This window comes from Dermacentor albipictus, chromosome 5, assembly GCF_038994185.2.
Source record: "Dermacentor albipictus isolate Rhodes 1998 colony chromosome 5, USDA_Dalb.pri_finalv2, whole genome shotgun sequence".
Lineage (NCBI taxonomy): Eukaryota > Metazoa > Arthropoda > Arachnida > Ixodida > Ixodidae > Dermacentor > Dermacentor albipictus.
The window spans coordinates 172,098,509-172,122,132 of NC_091825.1; the positions used below are offsets into that span (position 1 = coordinate 172,098,509).

Consider the following 23,624-nt stretch of genomic DNA (forward strand, 5'->3'; position numbering starts at 1 on the left):
TGATGTGCCCTTGTCAGGCCCGATTATTCAAGAGAAGGCGCTACAGTTTGCAGCCGCCTTGGACATCTCCGGTTTCGATGCAAGTGCTGGATGGGTCTACCGCTTTCGGCAAAGGAATGGCATTGCGTGGCAGGTTCCTTGTGGCGAAGAAAAGGCAACAGATGCCGAGAGTGCGGTTGCCTGGCGGAACAAGTGCTTTCAAGAGATCATCGAATGTTTCTCCCCAGATGACATTTTCAACAGCGATGAAGCAGCGTTCTTTTATCAGTTGTTGCCTGATAAAACAATGAACTTCAAGGGTGGCAGGTGCAAGGGCAGAAGGAAATCACGTCTCTGCGTATCGGTTCTGTTCTGCTGCAACTCTACAGGCACAGAAAAACTGAAGTCGCTAGTTGTTGGCAAGTCTGCTAAGCGGTGCTGCTTGAAAAACGTTGTCTCGTTGCCTTGCGACGACTGAGCCAACAAAAAAGCATAGATAACGCGAGAATCGTTCACTCAGTGACTGCTGCAGCTTGATGACACAATGAAGAAGAAAGACAGAAAAATTACTCTCATCGTTGACAATTGCTCAGTGCATATTGTGAACATGCGATTGAGCGATGTGCAACTTGAATTTATGCTCCCGAATTGTACTTCTTTGCTTCAACCTTTGGACCAGGGCATCATCAGATGTGTGAAGGCCGAATTTCAGAAGCATCTTGTGCAGCGCCTCCTAATCAATATCCGACTTAAGCTGCCCACACAGGTAAACATCCGTAGAGCTGCAGAAATGCTTACAGGATCGTGGTGGAATGTGAAAGCAAGCACGATCAGCAACTGCTAGTGAAAGGCAGGCCTTTTAGAGGCTTCACCTTCACCACAAGACTGCGAGGACACAGAGGAGCTCAACCCAGAACTGTGGAATGAGCTTACCGAGACGCTCCCCGTCGACACCGCGGTGACCTTTGATGATTACATTGACAGTGACAGCTACATCCGCAGAGCTCACCAACGAAGACATCGTGAATAAAGTGCGTGAGCAAGGTGATTGCAGTAGTGACGAAGACGATGCCGACACTAGATCAACGCACGAAGAGGAAAAGACTGTTTCCAGTTGGGATATTTAAGTTTTTCTAGAAAGGACGCGATCATTCCTCAGGCGCTGTAAAGATGTTTCCAATGACGTTCAGAGGAAGGTCGAGGATATGGAGGCATTCGACCTGCAGCACTTGCTGCCTACTCACCAGAAGAAAATTACAGACTTCTTCAAGCAATAAATTCTAGTTAAACTGTGGCCAGCGTTCTCGTTTATTATTTATGTACGAACACGCGCATCTGCTGCAAAGATATGTAATTTTCATTGTTGTGTTACATTACTGACGTGAAAATATTGGTTTTTCGGTACTACGATAATTCAAATTAACGAATTAAATTGGGCAGTCCCACAAAGTTCGTTGTAACGAGATTCTACTGCAGTTCACAATCCCAGAGTATATGCTCTAGGGTGGCTCCTCTATCACACAATTTACATTTGGCATCAGGGTATAATTCCAGAAACATGTGGTTAAGATGTACCGGGTTCGTGTAAGTTCTGATTTGAAAGCGCCTCCAGTCAACCACCTGAGACCTGTCCACTTTTGGGCTACAAGGTGGATATATGCACCTCGACTTTCTATAGCATTGCATGTGATGGGAAGCTTTTCATCACAACATCAATTGTTGAAGCCAGTTGCCCAAGAGGAAAAAGCCATGGTACGTACTATATTGTTAGATAAAAAAAAAGGAAACGACTGCAAGAGCAACTAAGCATGCCTACTTGCAAAGGTACAAACATAGTTCAGCATAAGCAAAAGCAGCATACCAGTCATCAGTGCTAAAGATATTGACACGTGTACTTATCTTTATCGGGCGACCATGTTTGGCCGCCTAACAAATATTATCGCACAGCGCGGGACGCGCCTGCATGCATCCGAAGTTTCTGGAAAGTTATCGATGCTTCTATCCGGTTGTCTGTTGTCGCCGAACCTTGTGCTATCAGATTTCATCGCGTGACGCGAATGGTGTAGAACTTTGTGGAAGGCACGTGGGTCCCAACGATTAGTCTGGAACATTCGATGACCATTGTATAAAAGCCGACGCGCTTGACCCGCTGATCAGATTTTCGACGATTGCCGAGCGTGTTCGCCGCTATCGTTGTGCTATAAGTGTAGCCTGTTTTGTGGGCACAGGTTCGCCCAATAAAAGTTAGTTTTCTCGTTCACAGTATTGCTACTGTGTTATTCAACGTCACCACCACGTGACATCTGGTGGAGGTGCTTTGCGTTCATGCACCGGACGCCCCCACAAAGCCGTGACCCAAGCCCTCACTCGGAAGACACCAACGTCGACAAGAACCAGCGAGGTAGCCGCAGGCTGCAAGGACTGCCCCCGGAGCACGGACTTCTACCTGAGACGAGCAGGAAGATTGCCACCAAGTCCACCCCAATGGAAGCCCCAGCATCCCCCGTCGTGCTGCAGCAACCCAGGGAGCCCCCGACGTTCCGCGGTTCAACATTGGAGGACCCGGAAACCTGGCTCGAGATGTATGAGAGAGTCGCTGCGTTTAACAACTGGAACAGCGACGACAAACTGCGACATGTCTTCTTCGCATTAGAAGACGCGGCCAGGACGTGGTTCGAGAACCGAGAAGCCACCTTAACGACCTGGGAACTTTTCCGTAGCGGCTTCCTGCAGACATTCGCAAGCGTCGTACGCTGAGAACGAGCCCAAGCGCTATTAGAAACCCGGGTGCAACTACCAAATGAGACCACAGCGATTTTTACCGAAGAAATGCGCTGCCTATTCCGCCATGCCGACCCGGAAATGTCCGAGGAGAAGAAAGTCCGCCTACTGATGCGTGGTGTAAAGGAGGAACTTTTCGCCGGAATGGTACGGAGCCCACCGCAGACTGTCGAGGAGTTTCTTCGCGAGGCCACCAGCATCGAGAAGACACTCGAAATGCGGAACCGGCAATTCAACCGCCGTACAAGCTCTACCCACTACGCAGGAATTCAATCACTGGCCACGGACGATCTGCGCGAGACCATCAGGGCCATAGTGCGCGAAGAACTGCGCAAGGTCTTGCCTTTGTCGTAGCCTCAAGTGGCCTCGATCACCGACATCATGAAAGAAGAGGTGCACCGATCGCTTGGAGTTCCTGAGGTGCAACCAGAATCACCACAGCCCCAGCCGGAAGCGATGACCTACGCCGCCGTCGCACGCCGTCAATGCCCCCCTTCGCGACCGCGCCAGGGCCCTGTGATGCCGCAATTCCGTTGTCCGCCGCCGCCGCCGCCAGCACGCCCACCCGTCGCCCAGCGCACCTACGCAAGGAAGACAGACATTTGGCGAGAATACATTTGGCGAGAATAGGGCGTGCAATACTTCGTCCAGAAGTATTGCACGCCCTACATGACGATCCGACCGCTGGACACCTAGGATTTTCCCGGACACTATCGAGGATACAAGAAAAGTATTATTGGCCGCACCTGACCGCCGACGTCGCCCGTTATGTCAGAACATGCCGAGACTGTCAGCGACGCAAGACACCGCCGACAAGGCCAGCCGGATTACTACAGCCAATCGAGCCTCCTTGCCGACCATTCCAGCAGATCGGAATGGACTTGCTGGGACCCTTTCTGACGTCAACAACCGGAAATAAGTGGATCGTTGTGGCGACGGACTACCTCACCCGCTTCGCTGAAACTAAAGCACTGCCGAAAGGTAGCGCAGCCGAAGTGGCGAAATTCTTTGTCGAAAACATCCTGCTGCGACATGGCGCCCCAGAAGTCCTCATCACCGACAGAGGAACGGCCTTTACAGCGGAGCTCACTCAAGCCATTCTGAAGTACAGTCAGACAAGGCACAGGAGGACAACGGCCTACCACCCGCAGACGAATGGTCTTACGGAGCGGCTGAATAAGACCCTCGCCGACATGCTAGCGATGCACGTCGACGTCGAACACAAGACGTGGGATGCCGTCCTGTCGTACGTAACATTCGCTTACAACACGGCGGTGCAAGAAACAACACAGATCACGCCGTTCAAGTTGGTTTACGGCAGGAACCCGACGACGACGCTCGACGCCATGTTGCCGCATGTCACTGACGAAGAAAATCTTGACGTCGCTACCTATCTCCAGCGCACCGAAGAAGCCCGACAATTCGCCCGCCTACGGATCAAAAACCAGCAGCGTACCGACAGCCGACACTACAACCTCCGACGACGCTTCGTTGAGTACCAGCCCGGCGACCGTGTTTGGGTATGGACCCCAATACACAGACGAGGACTGAGTGAGAAACTACTGCGACGCTATTTCGGACCCTACAAGGTCATCCGACGTATTGGCGCACTGGACTATGAGGTCGTGCCAGACGGCATTTCGCATTCACAGCGGCGCCGCGCACGACCTGAAGTGGTCCACGTGGTGCGTCTTAAACCGTTTTACGGACGGTAACGAACTTTCCTTATTTTGTTGTTTTCTTTGCTACGAGTGCTCATTTATTACTTTCGTTTGTTTGCAGCATCGGGTCGATGCTTTTTAAGAGGGGGGTAATGACACGTGTACTTATCTTTATCGGGCGACCACGTTTGGCCGCCTAACAAATGTTATCGCACAGCGCGGGACGCACCTGCATGCATCCGAAGTTTTTGGAAAGTTATCGATGCTTCTATCCGGTTGTCTGTTGTCGCCGAACCTTGTGCTATCAGATTTCATCGCGTGACGCGAATGGTGTAGAACTTTGTGGAAGGCACGCGGGTCCCAACGATTAGTCTGGAACATTCGACAACTGTTGTATAAAAGCCGACGCGATTGACCCGCTGATCAGATTTTCGACGATCGCCGAGCGTGTTCACCGCTATCGTTGTGCCATAAGTGTAGCCTGTTTTGTGGGCACAGGTTCGCCCAATAAAAGTTAGTTTTCTCGTTCCCAGTATTGCTACTGTGTTATTCAACGTCACCACCACGTGACAATATGATTGTTCAGGATTTGTTATATTCAGTGCATTGCTGCACAATTTCCTCTGAGGCTGCTGCCATTTCTGCAATGAAAGTGATGTTTACAGCTTTAAAAGCTGTGGTGCTACCTTTCAGTGGTGAATTGATCAACTGCACCAGAGATGTCACAGCTGCTCTGCCATCCACTTCTCACAGGTCATTCTTGCACGTCTCTTCTACATAGTCGCCATGTTTTGCATGTTACAACCATACAAAGCATTAACAGGAAAGGAGCAGAAGTCAGTAAAATGATTCTGTTGCTGCAAGCCCCCTTTGCACGCCCCAAGAGAGGGATGAGAAGGTGCATTGGATTGGCAGAGATAAGTACTAAGAGGGGGCACATGCTGGTGTGGTTGGTTTGCGATGGGAGCAAGGTCATTCTGCTGGCTGTCCAGAATCATGTAATTGTTGTAGCGGGTGGCAGAGTGACGGAGGCGATCCAAGAGCACGTACCACACTGTTTTATTTCAGCGACAGCGATCTAGATATATAGGCTGCTTGCCTATGACGTAACATAAAAAGAACGAATCATGTTTGACACATGTGGCACAGCACTTCATATCACTTCTCCCTTTCTTTAAAACTGCAGTCTTTGCACGGGTCTTCGTTGTCGGGTAGACCTCCGTAAGACCGGCGGACTTGGGACAGAGAGAGCCTGTTCGGCTGGGACGGACGTTGGAGGTGTTGTCGATGGAACAGGCGTAGCGCCACTTGCTTCTGGAGTGGCCAGGCTGCACCGGGCTTCTGGCGTTGACGTGGGCCGATGCTTGTTGTCCGGGCTGGGTTGAAGCGAGTCGGACGCCTCCGCTTTTGGGGTCACGGGTGACACAGGCACGCGACGGAAAATTTGGTCGAAGTGACGTCTGGCTAGGCCATCTGGAGTGTCGACCGTTACAAGGCGTGAACCCTCTATGCTCTTGACGATGCCTGGACGCCAACGCTCCCCTTGGCCAAAGTTGCGCACCCACACCTGGTTGCCGGACTGGAATCTGGGAGGCTGCGGGTAACTTTGAGGTAGAGAAGAGATGCAAGTATCCAAGCGCGAACGAATTTGGTAGTTCAGCAGCATCTCTGAAGGAGACTTGCCGCACGGCAGTGGGGTACGTCGATAGCCTAGGAGCACTCTCGCTAGTTTTGTTTCGAGATCGTTCACCATCGAGTGCTTAAGAAGGCCATCCTTTATTGTGCGGACCGCACGCTCTGCGAGACCATTAGATTGTGGGTGGTACGGCACACTACGTAGACGAGTTATGTTGTTGACAGTCATGAACTGGGAAAACTGCTGACTTGCAAACTGAGGCCCGTTATCTGATACAACTTCTTGCGGCAAGCCAAAATGCGCGAACAATTCTCGAAGCCGCGCAATTGTGACTTCTGTGGTTGCCGACTTGACGGGAAGTGCCTCAATCCATTTAGTATGCGAGTCGACGACTATCAACAGCATGCGTCCCTCTATCGGTCCGGCGTAATCAATGTGAAGCCTTGACCATTGGTTCCGGTTTCTGGCCAACAGATAGGAACCTGTCGATGGGGCATTGGCTGAGCTTGTACACATGAGATGCACGAACGTGCGAGGCTTTCGATCTCACCATCCAACCCAGGCCACCAGAACAGCGTCCGAGCCAGTCTTTTCATCGCAGATGCACCCTGGTGTGACCGATGTAGCTCAGCGAGCATGGAGACTCGCGCTTTGCGGGGTACGACGATGCGATGACCCCAGTAGAGCAGGCCTTCTACGCTTGACAGCTCCAGTCTTCTGCAAAAATAAGGTTGAAGGTGATTGTGGCACGGTGACAAGCGTTTAGGCCATCCATTCAGTACAAAGTGCTGCACAACGCTAAGGTTTTCATCTCCGTTCGTCAGCGCCCGTATGGCATCCGCTGGCACGAACGAGCTGTCAAGGGTCTCTGTAGACAATACGTATTCTGGTAAGGTTCCCGATCGACAAACGTCTGTTATCGGCACGGGCAAGCGGCTGAGTGCGTCCGCGTTGGCGTTTTCCTTGCCGGCCTTGTACTCTATGCGGTAGCTATATTGGCTTAGAAACAGAGCCCATCTCTGAATACGTGCCGACGCCATTGGGGGCACAGGTCGATCTTCTCGTAGAAGTCCCACCAGTGGTTGGTGGTCCGTGACCAATACAAACTCGCGGCCCAGCAGGTAGTCTCGAAACTTTGTTACTCCGAACACCAGTGCGAGCGCTTCCTTCTCGAGCTGAGAATAATTCTTTTCGGCGTGTGTTAACGTGCGTGAACGGAAAGCAATGGGCTTATCCAATTGTCCAATTCGGTGCGAAATTACGGCACCTAAACCCGAAGGTGACGCATCGCATTCCAACCGCACTGGTTGGTTGGGATCGAAATACGTCAGAACAGGCGAACTCAGAAGTGTTTGTTTAGCCTTGAGATATGAATTTTCCTGCGCCGTTCCCCAGTGTCATTTATGCTCTTTTTCAAGCAAAAGATACAACGGTGTTAGCATCGTTGACATGTGTGGCAAGAACCGGTGATAATAAGTCAACAGACCCAAGAAAGAACGCAGTTCGCTCACATTCGTAGGCCGTGGCGAGTCGCGTATTGCTGCTAGGTTCTTTTCAAGCGGATGCAAGCCGTCTTTGTCAATGCGATGGCCCAGGTAGACAATTGAGTCTTTGCGAAAATGGCATTTTTCGGCCTTCAGCTTAATACCATTTTCTTGAAGCCTGCGCAGAACGTCCTGAAGCACTGAGCCATTATCGTCTTGACGTTCCGCTATCAATACATCGTCCAAATACACCTGCACGGCTGGAAGACCAGCCAGGACCGTTTCCATGCACCGCTGAAAAATCGCGGGAGCCGAGGCAACTCCAAACGGAAGACGGTTATAGCAGAACAACCCCTTGTGAGTGTTTATCACGGCCAACTTCCTCGCCTCCTCATCCAATGGGAGTTGGTTATATGCATCCTTAAGGTCCAGTGTTGTGAAAAATGATCCCCTACGTAGCGACGCGAAAATGTCTTCAATGTTTGGTAAAGGGTACTGCTCAGTTATGCACGCAGCATTGATTGTGGTTTTGAAATCGCTGCAGATGCGAAGGGAGCCGTCTTTCTTCAGTACTGGTACGATTGGTGCCGCCCACTCAGAATGTGCTATGGGCGATAGTATGCCTTGCTGTACTAAACGGTCCAGCTCAGTTTCCACTTTTTCACGAAGAGCATAAGGAATTGACCGCGCCTTGTGGAACTTCGATTGGGCGCCTTCTCGAATGTGGAGTTTCACAGGTGGCCCCTGAATGTTTCCAAGTCCTGGCTCAAAAAGGGCAGGAAACTCGGTCCTGAGGCTGTCGGGATCTGCTGACGTCGGTTGAACCGCAGCGAGAAACCCCGACGGCAAAAGCGAGAACGCTTGGATTAAGTCCCTTCCGCAAAGGCTGGGACCCGAGCAGCCTGTAACTATCAGTGTGGCAGGTACAGTCTTCCCCGCAAAATTGGCTTCAAGGTGCAGTTCACCGACAATGGGTAGCTTGCCCAAGTAACAGTTGAGCGTGTGTTTGCATTTCGATAAGCGTGGCCAACTCAGACGGTGCTTTAGATACACCTCCTGCGGAATGATAGAAAACGGCGATCCCGTGTCAATAATCATGTTCAAAGGCACGCCACCCCAGCGGATAACTCTGCGGAACGCCTGGAGCAAAGATTTCTTTTCCCGTGATTCCTGCAATGTGAAGACTGATGAAATATCGCCTTCCTCCGTTTCGGATACAGCGCTCTCATAATGAACTGCGTTAGCGACGCCATCGCGCCTACGACCAGCCCGGAGCCCCGACTGGGAGCAGCATTTTCTTGCGAAATGACCAGTCTTCCGACAGTGAAAACACTGCTCCTTTTTGTGCGGACAGTCGCTTGCTTCGTGATCGTAGTTTCCGCAGCGTGCGCACTCAGTATGGCTTTGCTTATCTTTGGTGAAGGTCTGATATCGGCGCGATTTACTCGCTACAGTGCACACCGCTGCCTCATTATCAAGTCTAGTCATGGCGCTTACTTCCAGTGCGGCTGTCTCTGCCGCTATGGCAATTGTTTCAGCTTGGGCAAGTGTGAGCTCAGTTTTTTCAAGCAGCGTCTGCTGCACCGCCCGATTTCGGATGCCACACACAATGCGGTCCCGTAACATACGATCCAAACTGGTGCCGAAGTGACAATTATCCGCAAGCTTGCGTAGCTCAACAACATAGTCCCGGACAGATTCGCTTGCAGCCTGATTCCTTGTAAAGAACTTGTAACTTGCGGCAACCTGATTAGTCTTCGGCGCATAGTGGTTATTTAGGATGGTAAGTGCATCCTTGTAACTCAGGGCGTTTACTTTCTGGGGGGCGCATTGTCCAGCAAGAACGCCTACCGTCTTCGTTGATAGCGTCGAAACCAAGAGCGCCCTTTTCTTATCATCTGTCTTAATATCATTTGCTTCAAAAAATGCCTCCAGTCGAGTCAAGTAAATATCCCACTTATCTTGATTTTCGTCGAAACTTGGGGTACCGAGGTTCGTAGCCAGGGCCATGACCGCCGATGCTCCGAAGACTCGATTACTTTCAGTACCCAGCAGGACTTCCAGCGCTACCGAGACGCCGCTGTTCGTGGCGGGGGCTCCGCGGGGTGGTCACCCTCGTCGCCACTGTTGTAGCGGGTGGCAGAGTGACGGAGGCGATCCAAGAGCACGTACCGCACTGTTTTATTTCAGCGACAGCGATCTAGATATATAGGCTGCTTGCCTATGACGTAACATAAAAAGAACGAATCATGTTTGACACGTGTGGCACAGCACTTCATATCAGTAATTACCTTGCCACGCGTGCCAGTCTCAAATGGATGTGCTGGTGTTTGCCATGTGCGATGGTCTCAACTGGCTGTGCCAGGTCATGTCGGAGGCTCTTGGTGTGCCAAGAATCAAGAAGCAGGTCACATCGGCAATTAGCTTGTCTCGTGCATTTGAAGCCCATCAGCTTTGGTTCAGTGCCCAGTAACACCATTCCTTGGAACCTGCGACAGTTTTCTCCTTCCATGAACAGCCTTCTGAGCTTTTGGCCAGTGTTCCAATATGTGTTGTACTGAAGGCACTGGGCAGTGGGCATGGTGCTAGTGAAAGAGAAGAAGATGACAAGATGTGCTTGCTTCCACGTTTCGCTATAGCACCAGCCTGTTTCAGCCTACTGCTACAAACCTAGAACTAGTGCTGCTAGGCGAACACCCCCGTTGTATTTGGTGGAGCTGCTGGGTTTCTCTTCGACATACTGGAACTCCGCAGTCGGACACTGCCACCAGCTATTGCAATTGATGATCTGGGACCGTCCCAGGCTGCTGCTCCCGTGCCCCCGGCCATCGTCTGCTCTGGCATCATCCGGCAGCGCGATCCGGCTATATTTAGCGACACAGACGACCATGACATGGAAGACTGGCTCGCCGAATATGACCATGTAAGCATCTATAATAAGTGGGACAACCACGCCAAGCTCACAAATGTGATCTTTTACTTGACCGACGTTTCAAACCTATGGTTCCACAATCATGAGGCCGATTTTACGACCTGGTCGGCTTTCACAACTTTGGCAGAGGTCTTCGGCCGTCCTGCCATTCGCTGGCTTCGCGCTGAGCAGTACTTGCGTGGTCAAGCTCGACGCCAGGATGAGACCTTCACCAGTTATGTTGAAAATATGCTCCAGCTCTGCAAGCGCGTCAACTCATCTATGAACGAAAATGACATGATCAAGCCCGTCATGAAAGGCATCAATGACCATGCCTTCCAGATGCTAGCAGGGGTGTTCAGTGGGCGATGCCGTACTCTGGGAGCCCGTACAGCGCCTTGAAGCTGGACAAAAGCTCCGCTCCCTTGCTTCCGTTTGTGCCTGTCCACCCGTGCAGGCCCAAGGCCGTCGCTTACGTGGGTATGTAAGACCCTCGACGCCAGTTGTTATAATGTCATCACGCAGCCAAACCGGGAATGGAATCAGTTTATTCAGTGCCGGCGTATGTATATATATCGCTATGTGATGTATATATATCAGGGCAGTTAGCCCGCCCAGTACACGTGCGGCATGACGTGCTGCGCTATCACACTTGGCGAGGGGAATGTCCTCCTCACCCGTTAGCTACCTTCCCGCAAATCGGGGAGGAAGGGTGCGCGCGTTGCGAGAGCGAGGGAGAAGCGAGAGAGAGCATAGTGCACCTCTCCCGTGTCTATGCCAGCTCTCGACGTGACCCCGACAACGCGGGGGAAGATGGGCGCGTGTGCTCCCCACAAAGTGCAAATTCATTTTATTGAGGTTCGGCTGTATTGAAATTCGATATTTTATGCAAATAAGTACAATCACTGGTGGATTTTTCTTACACAGGAGGAGTCACAAAATTTTCCAAATTACCGGACAATCGGGAAAACCACATTTGAATGAGAAAGAAATAATTTTGTGGAATTTGAGAGTTGGTGATGAAAGATACGGTTTCTTGCCATGTAGATATCTTCACATTGGCAGTGTGAAGTCAGCCACGCCTTCACATCCACTTGCCCCCGCACCTAATAGTGTCACCCACAGTGGGACGATGCTGTCGTAAAGAGCACTGGCAGTGGGGGGCGAATGCTTTGTCTGCCTCTCGCTTCAACGCATCTCCGAAACTTGAGATTACGCAACTTTCAGCACTAAATGCACAGGAAGACAGCGCATGATGCCACTCCATCTCAGCTCACCCAGTCTTTGCAGCACACATGGCAAATTACCTATAAAACAGGGCACATGGACTGCGTATGCACTATGTAATACAGAAACTTGCTAACTTTTAGAGTACTAGGATGTGGTTTAGATTAGTTGTGATTGCGACTGTTCATTATTTGAAAACTATTCTATATTTGATTCGATTCTGTTCACTTCTTGCTCTATTCTATTCGTATTCGATTCCTTCTAAAAAATCACGTTTTGTGCACACGCACAGAGTCGTCTTGTTACTTGATACTTGATAACATAGCTTACGATGTCACGTCAAGATTGGAGTGAGTGTTGGAATTAGCTAAGCAGCCTACACCAGAATCTGACAGACCACCAGCCTTTATAACAATATATTCTAATGCCCTGCCAAACATAAACAAGATCCTATGAAAATACCACCCAATATTATTAAGTAAGAAGCATCTGAGAAAAGCGTTGCCAGATGTACCAAAGGTTACCTATCACGACAACAGAAATTTAAAGACATGTTAGTGCCCGCAAAATTCAGCCAGCATCATTCCCCCATAATAAAAGCATGTTGTCGCCCCAGTTGCAAAACCTGCAATCACCTTCAAGGTGACATTAAAATTAAAAGCACCGCAAATAGTTATGCACACGAAGTGAAAACTAGCTTTACTTGTACAAGATCGAATGTGATTTATACGCTTGAATGTTCCTTCTGTAAGGAACAATATAATGAAACGGGACAATCAATGAACGTCGCATTAAATGGGCATCGCGTGGACACAGCTAAAGAGCTTCCCAAAGCCATCATGGAGCATTTCAACCAACCAGGTCATAAATTCATAAATTTGATGAACTTAAACTCTACATCTTACAGTCAAATTTTCCTTAACGAGAAAGAAAATACAGAGAATTATACTTTAGCCTTAAAAAGCCCCTCACCAGGCCCCATGGCAAATTTTTGTTATACGCTGGAAGTTGTCGCGTGTCTTCTAGGGAGCGTTCTGCCGCAAAAATTTTTCAAGCCGGCTTGTTAATAGCCGAGATAGAAATATTTCAGTGCCGCAAACCCATGATGTCAGCAGGCAGGCTCCACTGCATAGTGAGTTTCCCTCTCCACTTGCCCCGTCTAGCCTTCAGTAGCGAAATTCCTTCCCTGCATTCTCCCATGCCGGACCTCGAGGATCACGTGACACATACGTCATGGGCCCTGCATTCACTTTTTTTTCTCCTCGCTTTAATTTTTTTTTTTCGGCGATGCGCATTTCTGCTGGCGGCGTTGCGTGTGAGCTGTTATCGTTTTGCGCAGTGTACGATTTTGTGCCCTGTTCACAAGAACACATGATTAGCGGTATAATTCAATGCTACATGAATACTGAGGCAGAACAAGTGGATCGCAGAGCATGATCACGCTCTGGAACACGGTAGAAAATGGCATAGTTTCGGTGCCTGCGCACGTGACCGCATGACCGTGGGAACAAGCAGACAAAGCGGAGGTACATCCCTCTTGCTTCGGTGCGAAGTAAAGCAAAAAACACACAGACATTCTGTTTGTGTGTGTTATTATTTCTCTAAACTTCAATTCATCAGTTCAAGCAACAGATCACACAAATAACAGACGGCGCCTTGAATAATTCTCGAAGTCACGTGTCGCCACGAGCGATGTGACATTGCAGACTCGAGTACATAGGTGCAGGGACGTGACTACGTCACCCTCCTGCTTGGAGCGCAGTGGCCACGAGGAGAAGGAAAAACGGCGTATGGTTTGAAATTTCAGATCTTTCCACAGCACGTAACGATGTAATACTTTGCAGACACGATCGTTATCACTCAATGTATGCTCTGCACTTGTCAGCTCAAAATGGCCAGACCTGGTGAGGGGCCCTTTAAGTTCAAGATATTGCAGCCAATAGGCATAAATGTTTCAAAGTGAGCATTAGAGTCTATTCGCTATGCGAAATTTCCAGCTATAGGCAACAATACTTAGTTTGGTTATTAATGTTTGTTTTTTTGCTCTCTTTTTCCTTTCTTTTTCTTTTAGTTATGTATTTATTCCATTTCAGTATTTTGTTCGTCGTGGGCACCGTTTTATGCTGCTCCTTTTATTATCTCATTCAGAGACATGATAGCCCACTACCTCCAGCAAAGCAGATAACAGAGGGGTGCTGTGCACATGGCTATTGACACGCCGGCTGACACACGGCTGTGTCACCGGCCTTGTGTATGGCACCCTTTTATCCTCAATTCTACACCTTGTGGGGATCGCACGCACATTCCGATATCTTCGGAGCGGCCACGCGGTTATCACGCGATAATCACGTGCTCGCTCGCGGAGGGTAGCGGGGAGAGGGCACCTTCGCCGCTCCCGCTGCTCTTCGCGCCTGGCCGCGACGCTGCAGCCGAGGCACCCCATACCCTCCTTTCCCTTTCTTGGAACCGGGGAGACTCCCTCTCCGCCGCTCGGGGTGAAGCGCTATTCCCCCGATGCACCGTGGACTTTCGGCTGAGGAGCTTGCGATTGGCCGCATCTCAATTCAGCCGCTGAGATTGCCTTTTGGCTGAGATTGCGCTCAGCCTTTATGAGCGACTGACTGCCCCAGGGCCCGAGCGCGGATCCACTCTGGGTGAGCTGAACTCTTATCAGCCTCTTTTGTGGTTCCCACATTGTGCGGTTTATTTCGCCCCAGACGTGCTGAACGCTCTGCCGCTGTGGTTTTGTGTTGTATTTGTATGTGTGTTTGCTGTTGTTGTCAGTTGGTATACATGTACTCTAAGGTGAATAAACACCTTAGGGCGAGACTCACCCTGTCCCCCCTGGCCTGAACCCGCCGTGGTCGCAACTCACTGCGAACCGCGGGTTAGGGGTCACAGCTCTGACTGTTAGGGCTGCTGCGAAAGTGCTAGCGAGCGACTGCCGCTCCGTCGGTGCTGTGCGATCCAGAGAAGGGTCAGGTGCGCACGTGCGAACTTGAGTAATACCCCTATATTTGGTGCCCAACGTGGGGCCAGAGGTGTGACAGGTTGAGTCTGTTTGTGTGAGTGACTGCCACCACACGAACGAACCATGGCAGCATACGGGGCTGACTTAAAGCCGTTGTATACGCTGTCGCAGGTTGCTACCAACAGGCAACAATTTGAAGCGGCGGTAACTGCTACCGCTCAGTCATACCCTGCGGCGAACATTAGCCCTAGGAATTCGATAAGCTTCGAAGAGGGTAGTGCTACACGTGAGGCGCTCTCTCCGGCAGGACGTACCCTTGAAGGCCTGAGGCACATTATGCCGAACGCTTCACCAGTTTTTTTCCGGAGAGCACGGAGCCACAGCGGCACACTTGCTCAACGCGTCCCGCTCCTGTGCCAGACATTACTGGCCAGAGCGAGCCTCAGCAGGCACTGTTGCACGATGCGATGCGCTTGATTGAGAGGTTGACAGGTGCCGTGCAGAACACTCTGCTGACATCTGCCGCAGCTGCTAGACCGAGAGTGAGGGTGGACTTACCTACCTACAGCGGGTATCATGATTCAGTTAGCGTCAACGAATACCTCGATCGCGTGCTGACTTACCAGCGCACAACGGGGCTGTCCGATGGCGAGATACTGGAACGCGTCGTACCAGTGTCGTTGACTGATCACGCTGCCCGCTGGTTCTGGCTTACTGGCTACCGGTCGAGCATGCTGGCCGAATTCTGAGCGACCTTACGCAAGAAATTCCTGCCCGAAGATTACGAGCGTCGTCTGCGGTGCGAGTTGGAGCTACATACTCAGCATCCGGACGAATCCTTGCTCGAGTACGTAAGGGCGATGGACGAACTCTATCGTACTGCTGACCCTTCTGCTCCGAACTGCGATAAGGTGGAGAGAGTCATGCGACAAGCTCATCCCACCTTCGCAGCGTACCTAAGAGGCAGCAAGTTCAGGGATTTGGATGAGCTGGCCTCGGAGGCAAAGCTCATACAGGCGGACATACTCGCCTCACGCTCATACCGACCTCCACCACCAGCGTCAAGGGCACTTGAGCCGCAATGCGCGTGGAACGAGGACACTTTTCGCACTCGTTCCGGTGGAGATGGTGCGGTCGCTTTCAGTGACGGACAACTGAGAAACGGTTGGGACTTATCTGACCGGGCTCTCGACCCGTACACTTATGCCATGCGTGCAGCATGCGCTGCCGATGGCCGAGGTATGCAGAATCGTGGTCAACATGCCGGCCCGAGGATGCCAGAGCAGAGCGTGCCTGCAAGGGAGCAGTCGATAGAGAAGAACAACGGTCAAACGGCGCGAGGCAATGGACGCCAAGCTTGACAAAGGCCGGCTCTCTTCTGTTATCGGTGCAACCAGCCGGAGCACTTCGCCCGGGATTGCAGACGGCCTGCGAACCGAGAGCATGCGCTTTCGGAAAACGAGCGGGGCCGCCGGTGAGCAACGCTGCATGGCCGGCGGTGGTTACAGCAGCGCGAAGTGAGACACATGAACTCCTTGCCCCGCTGGCTTGTCGGTTCGGACCACCCAACAACACGCCAGTGCCGCTCATAGAGGTTACAGTCGCCCGGCGCAGGTTTTTTGCGCTGTTAGACACAGGAGCAAGCGCTTCACTATTTGGCGACGAGGTGTGTGAACATCTCCGTCGGAACGCTATCCGACTGAGAGAGAGTAATGTGACCTTCCGACTTGCCAGCGGCACGGCACACGTGAGCTGTGCTGCTAGGCTTGTGGTGCGGTGGGAGAAACGGGAGAGGCGACAACGCCTCGCTCACCTTCCCGGCCTGTCGGTTCCTATAATTCTTGGTAGAGACTTCCTCGCCAAGACAGGCATTGTTATTGACATCTGCAACGGAAAATATAGGGAGCGAGCATGTGGCACCCTGAAACCTTTCGTTCCATTTTCAAAAGCGTCAGAGACAATGTCGTTCGATGATGCTTCGCGTGCAGACCGACCCAACGATTGCCCGAAAAGGTCCCTCAGAACGGTTGCGGCCAGGTCGACATGCCGTCCGGCCATTCACGCTGAGAAAAGAGGCGCGGAGGGGAACTGCTCCCCTCCCGCACAGCCCATAACCCCCGCTGCGGTGGCACAGTGTGCTGCAGTGAGGGGCGAACGATACCACCCGCTGCTGAACGACTCAAGCAGTTTGTCGGGGGAAGAAAAGGCTCGCCTCTCATCGCTTCTGACTGAATATGACGCCGTATTCACAGAGCGGCCTGGTTGCACTACGCTATACAGGCACAAAATTGAGACTGGCGACGCCTCTCCGTGGAAGTGTAATCCTCGGCCGGTGAGTTTGGCTAAGAGGAAAGCACTAGACAGGGCTCTGGACGAACTGCTCGATACAGGCGTTGTTGAAAGGTCGGACAGCCCATGGGGTTTTCCTGTGGTGTTGGTTCCTAAAAAGGATGGGACGCCCCGCCTTTGTGTTGACTATCGCCGCCTGAACGAGGTGACACGCAAGGACGCATATCCGCTTCCTAGCATTCCCTCGATCGTATCCAATGTTAGCGGAGCGAAGTACTTCACTACGCTCGATGCAAGCAGAGGATACTTTCAGGCGGAGGTAGATCCCTGTGACCGAGAGAAGACTGCCTTCACTTGTCACAGGGGACTTTTCCAGTTTACCCGTATGCCATTCGGACTTGTCGGTGCGCCTGCAACTTACCAGCGCCTGATGGACCGTGTCTTGGGTGACGCAAGGTGGCACCATGCTGTTGCTTACCTGGACGTTGTGGTGTACTCGCGTACCTTTGATGGGCACTTACGCCATCTCAAGGACGTGTTGGAGCGTCTGAGGTCTGCGGGGATAACGCTAAGCCCGACCAAGACCCAGATCGCAGCAACCCGAGTAACGCTACTGGGGTTTAAACTTGATAACGGACGCCTTCTGCCGTGTGATGACAAGGTTCAGGCATTATTGAACTACCCGTCACCAGCAGACATAGGCGGACTGAGACGCTTTTTGGGGCTGGCGAACTTCTATCGACAGTTCATCCCAAACTGCGCTGCGCTGCAAGCCCCCTTGACTATGCTGTTGAGGAAAGGTGAGCAGTGGAGGTGGGGTCCCGAGCAAGAGGATGCACTGCGCAACCTCGTAAAAGCGCTCGTGGAAACCACCGAGTTAAGGCTACCTGATTTGAACAAACAATTTGTCATACATACGGACGCCAGCGACCTTGGCCTAGGAGCGGTTTTGCTCCAACAGCACGAAGGTAGTTTGCGCCCGGTAGCTTTTGCCAGCCGCTCTTTGACTCCCGCAGAGAAAAATTACTCCGTGACAGAAAAGGAATCTCTGGCAATAATTTTCGCTCTCAAAAAGTTTGACTACTATGTTGATGGAGTCCCATTCATAATTGAGACCGATCATATGGCAATAACATGGCTTAGGCACTTAGGAGAGCCGAGCGGCCAGCTCGTGCGATGGGCACTTCTCCTGCAGCGATACGATTTTACCGTTCACTACAGGAGAGGAAAGAACAACGTTGTGGCGGACGCACTTTCGCGCGCGCCCGTTGACTGTGAGAAGAGTAACATTACTACTCAACTCTCCTCGCCTGAAACTGAGCTTACGAGCGGACTAACCGCTGCGACAATCGAGGTTGTCAGGAGGGGTAACATTAATACCCATCGTGACTCCTCAGTGACTCAGCCTAAGAGCAGTGTAACTGCTACAATGCTCGACGGCGCTGGTCCCGAAGGGAGGGCGGATGAATCCCCTTCTCAGGACGTAAGCATGAACCACTTGGACTGCGTCAGTTCAGTGGGGAGCGTGTTCGGCAGAAAGGAGCTGTTAGAGGCACAGCGGGAGGATCCGTTTTGTAAGAAAGTGTTTGAGGGGCTCTGGGAGCCCGGCGGCGCGGCCGCGGCGCACATGGATGCAGCTGGTATTGCTGTGGGTGCGCGGCGCTCCGAAACAGCTGGTATTGCTGTGAGCGCGTTGGATTCCTACCTGCTAGACTCTGATGGCGTCCTGCTGAGATACATTCCCGCGGAGAAGGATACACATGAGTCCTTCAAAGCGGTGATTCCACGCACGCTGAGAGTAGCACTTTTACGCTACTTTCACGATACGTGCCTGGCTGGGCATGCGAGTGGCCCTAAGACTTATCTGAAGTTGTGCCGCTTTGCTACCTGGCCTGGAATGAAGCGGGATGTGATGCGCTACGCCTGCTCTTGCAATGTGTGCCAACGCGTGAAGCCGCGTGGTGGACGACCACCCGGGCTCATGCAGCCGATCAATAGCCGAACACCGTGGCAAATTGCGGCATGTGACGCCATGGGACCTTACCTCAGGACACCGAGCGGGAACCGATTCCTTCTCGTAGTCACAGACCATTTCAGCAAGTGGGTGGAACTGTTCCCCCTACGGAAGCTGACGGCACGCGTAATCATGGGAAAGCTGATCGAGGTGTTTACACGATTCGGCTATCCTGAGCAGTTGATAACGGACAATGCGTCCTACTTCACTGCCAAACTCTTCGCGGACTCTTGTGCAGCTCTCGGCATTAAGCACAGGAGAACAACCACGTACCATGCCCAGGCGAATCCCACTGAGCGTGTGAACCGCAACATCAAGCACATGCTCGTTGCATTTGCGGGGACGCACAATGAGTGTGATGCTTGTCTTCCTGAAATTGTATTTGCAATCAGGTTGACAGTGAATCGATTGATTGGGTATTGTCAGGATCGGGGGGTCAATCCCATCGCTCGTGATCCGTTGTGAAGATTGGAGTCCGGCATGAATTCGAAGGTAGCTGGCCCATGCCGTCGTCCATCTTATGCACGCTGAGGACGTTGATGAAGGGAAGAACTGCTTCTCATCGAGAACGAGGAATATGGGTTTATTTACAGTATTTAAATCAGTCTAACATGACTGCTTGAGAAAAAGAGTGTCAGTCCAACATGACTGCACGAGAGAAGTGTATCAGTCTAACATGACTGCTCAAGAGAAGTGTGTCCAGCATTCGCACCACAGCAGTTTTTATACACTCGGTCCTCCCGCGATACCAGGTGATGCGAACGTTCGTTTACTCATTGTCAACTTGCCGCCGCCCCGCAGAACAGTTTACGCACACATAGGCACACACATTCCGATGTCCGGCGCCGGCGTCTGAGGGGCGCCGTTCCGGGAAACTCGGAGCCAATGGTGGGTAGCTCGTTGTCTTGCGTCCCGGTCGGGCGTGTATGAAGAAACAAAAAACGGCTTTCCCGCGGCAGCTTGCTCACGCGTAGCAGATCAGGTACGTGCTGGAGAGCTCGGGCACAATAGTTCGCCCGCCGAACTCGTTTCGTAACAACGGCGATGGGGCTGGAGGAATGGCGGTGGTGTCAGCACAAAGCCCGCTTCATCGAACGCATCCTAGCTGAAGCGACGGAGAGTGGGGGATGCGTGTCTTGTTCCCCGGTCGTAACTGGGTGGCAATATTGCATTACAGCTCGCCATTCTTAACAGTATACGCCCGCCACCCTCAACCTTGGGAGGGAGCTGTTGAATCCGGTGAAGCTTACTCTACAGGAACGAAGCAGCACGGAGCTGGTTGTTTCGTCGGCACGCGCCGATTATGCGACTGGCCTGCTCGCAAAGGTAGCGGAGGCTTTACGAAAAGCGCGACGGAACCTGAGCACTGCACGTGACGAGCAGAAAGCACAGTACCACCGCTCTCATCGGGAAGTTCTCTACAAAGTGGGTGATCTGGTGTTGAGACGGAATCACGTTCTGAGCGATGCCAGTAAGAAATTCTCATCCTCTCTAGCGCCGAAATGGACAGGACTGTACCGGGTGCGAGAGACTGTCTCTTCGCTCGTGTACAGGCTGGCAGACTTGAAGTTAAGACCGATCAGCCGACCGGCGCATGTCTGTGATCTCAAACCCTACTACGACAGAGAGAACGAGTGGCCCGAGGAGAACGCTCTCCCGTGCCCGCCAGCAGCGGCATCGGGTGGCACAGCTCGTCGTTCGAGCCCTGTGCAGCGTTATAACTTGTGATCTCGGCAGAACTAACTCGGTCCGGTTCGCGGAGGCTATTTTATTGTGCGCGATATCGGACGGAAAGCTCCTCCGATGTCTAGCATGCAGGCTTCCAGAGCGAGCACGCACTTTCTCTTTGGAAGAAGCGAGAGGACCCAGCGGCCTTCTTGCCTCCTACTACATCCCGCTACTGTCAAGCTACTCCATGACATCCTTCAACGTTCCGGCCTGGCTCGCGACTACCTACACGGCGACAATGACGGTCTGCAGCTAGAGCTGCTCCCTCACCAACATGGACTCAAACCGTGTTGCTGTTGGAGTAGCATGCCCCTCTCAGGAAAGCCTCAGGTGACGGTGGCCTCTTAGCGGCTAAAGGGTTATTTTAAGGAAGGGGGGATGTGGGGATCGCACGTGCATCCCGATATCTCCGGAGCGGCCACGCGGTTATCACGCGATAATCACGTGCTCGCTCGCGGAGGGTAGTGGGGAGAGGGCACCTGCGCCGCTCCCGCTGCTCTTCGCGCCTGGCCGCGACGCTGCAGCCAAGGCACCCCGTTCCCTCCTTTCCCTTTCTTGGAACTGGGGAGACTCCCTCTCCGCCGCTCAGGGAGAAGTGCTATTCCCCCGATGCACCGTGGTCTTTCGGCTGAGGAGCTTGCGACTGGCCGCATCTCAATTCAGCCGCTGAGACCGCCGCACGCCGTCCCCCTGCTACATTCGGCCTTTGTGAGCAACTGACCACCCCAGGGCCCGAGCGCGGATCCACTCTGGGTGAGCTGAACTCTTATCAGCCTCTTTTGTGGTTCCCACATTGTGCGGTCTATTTCGCCCCAGACGTGCGGAACGCTCCGCCGCTGTGGTTTTGTGTTGTATTTGTATATGTTGTTGCTGTTGTTGCCAGTTGGTATATTTGTACTCTAAGGTGAATAAACACCTTAGGTCGAAACTCACCCTGTCCCCCCTGGCCTGAACCCGCCGTGGTCGCAACTCACTGCGAACTGTGGGTTAGGGGTCACAGCTCTGACTGTTAGGGCTGCTGCGAAAGTGCTAGCGAGCGACCGCCGCTCCGCCGGCGCTGTGGGATCAAGAGAAGGGTCAGGTGCGCTCGCGCGAACTTGAGTAATACCCCTATAACCTTTGGTCGTTGCCGCACCCATACGTGTTACCATCTCTCCCCTTTAGAAGAACTCTACCCATGTATACTGTGCTGAGGAAGGCATATGTCACGTTGAAAAAGTCTTCTTGTTGAAACATTCGCTCCCGCTTTTACCTTGTTCTCGTTTTGCTCATCGTCTTGAATTTTCCTTGTATTTTGAATTGAATGTTCTGTATGAACCCTGCGTAGGTGACACAGCCCTTTGCAGTGATGGTCAGGTGCACGTCCAGCTGTTTGCTGCTTTGAAGAAAGAATTTCGGGTAAGTGTTTAAGTAGTGACATGTCTGTCTCTATATGCTGTAACATATGTCTCTAACATATACTGCAAATAGTGTATGCTACATAGCACTCCTTTAGGCAGGGAAGCCCCTGGAAATTGCAAATGCTTGTTGAAAGGCAGCTTTGTTCCACTTTTATTCAAGTTCTCATGACTCATCATGCCATGTATTAATAGCTACTATGCTTGCGATAGTGACATATTTTGGGATGAAGCCGCTGTTACTTAAGCGTGTTTGAGAGGGAGGGGTAATGTTTGCCTGTCTGATTTGTGAGTGCCCTGTCCGCTTTTCTTAAGCTGATAGGGCTAGCAGAGCACCCGCTGGCCTGTTGTAGCTTACTCATCATAAGGTTGCCCCACTAATTACTGGAAGAATGAGCAGACAGCAGTGTCTTGTACTGTGCCTCATGCCAGTACAAATTATGGCTTGCATTTAGTAGGAGCCAACGTATTTTGTCACATTGTTGAGCTGCATCCATAAGTTGCTGCCTTTTTTGGAAAGGTTGTTCGTATTACAGTCAAACCCACTTATAACGATCCCACATATAACAATCTATCGGTAATAGCAATAACATTTCTCAGTATTTACTATTTTCTGACCCTGTCTATGGAAACTGCGTTCAAATATAACAAACATTTTCAAAAGCGCCCTACTGTTAGAAGGAACGCTTAACCCTTTGAGGGCCGATTTTTTTCGACATATGCGACCGCCCAGGGTCAATATTTTTATAGCGGATTCCGATTCTTCCTAGAGACTTATTTCGAAAAAAATTTACCGTAATTTTTCTAGGGTGACCGTAAAGTGCAAAAAAAATATTTTGCTTTGGTATATATGCACTCTTCATTCTTGAATAACAACAATGAAAAAGGAAATAAGCTTATCAGAATTAAAAGTTTTATGCATTTTTATGCACATAGTTCAAGGCTTGGAAAATCCACATACGAGAATACTTCGCAAGCCTCAAATGTTCTTCCTCTCGCGATGATGATGGTGCCGCGTAATGCGGAGCAACTAGTGGTGTGGCAGTGGAATTGTAGGGTATTCCGCCGAAAACGAGGTTCCCTACAGCAGTATATCGCCACATTCACGAACCCTCCCGTTGTCATCCTCTTGCAGGAAGTCAATTGCACCCCTTCTTTATCCAGCTACAACACGCTCTCGGATGTCTCTCCTCTTGTGGGAGCCTTAGTTTCGAAACATGTTACATGTCATTCCTCAACATTGACATTCCTCACCAAATATTGGAAATAATTACGCAAGGTAAACGCAGCGCGAGTCTGTTTATACTCAATGCATACAGTTCCCCCTGTTCGCGAACGCACTGTTTTAAGCACCTACTAACAGAATTTGGTAGGTTTGGACGGGTTTGTGTGGTGGCCGGCGACTTTAACGCTCTGCATACTGCATGGGGTTACGTTAAATCGCAGGCTAAAGGGACCCACTTATGGAATGCCATCTGTAACATGAGATACACACTGATTACTGACCCAGAGCACCCCACTCGGATGGTTAACAGCATATCTCGTG

At 51.5% G+C, this 23,624-nt stretch overlaps 2 protein-coding genes across 8 annotated transcripts in view; one reads left to right on the top strand and one right to left on the bottom strand.

The window, feature by feature from the left end:
- Nucleotides 1-23,624, top strand: part of LOC135916679 (E3 ubiquitin-protein ligase SHPRH) — a 375,022-nt gene that overhangs the window by 208,065 nt on the left and 143,333 nt on the right. For all 7 annotated transcript variants that reach the window (XM_065450123.2, XM_065450124.2, XM_065450125.2 and 4 more), the window contains exon 16: nt 22,009-22,079. In XM_065450123.2, the coding sequence (XP_065306195.2) occupies nt 22,009-22,079 (71 nt within the window). The remainder of the gene's footprint in view (nt 1-22,008; nt 22,080-23,624) is intronic.
- Nucleotides 5,596-9,551, bottom strand: LOC139060200 (uncharacterized). Its single transcript, XM_070539166.1, has 2 exons — nt 8,232-9,551; nt 5,596-6,015 (listed from the first exon to the last, which is right to left on the bottom strand). Exons 1-2 carry the CDS (start codon nt 9,549-9,551, stop codon nt 5,596-5,598), a joined length of 1,740 nt encoding a protein of 579 aa, XP_070395267.1.

Bases quoted from the DNA above. Each gene is read 5' to 3' on its own strand.
- LOC139060200 (XM_070539166.1), bottom strand. From the start codon at position 9,551: ATGGCCCTGGCTACGAACCTCGGTACCCCAAGTTTCGACGAAAATCAA. The intron at 6,016-8,231 runs GCGCGGTCAATT...AGTTACCCGCAG, and splicing joins CCCAATCGAAGTTCCACAAG to CCTCCCAGATTCCAGTCCGG.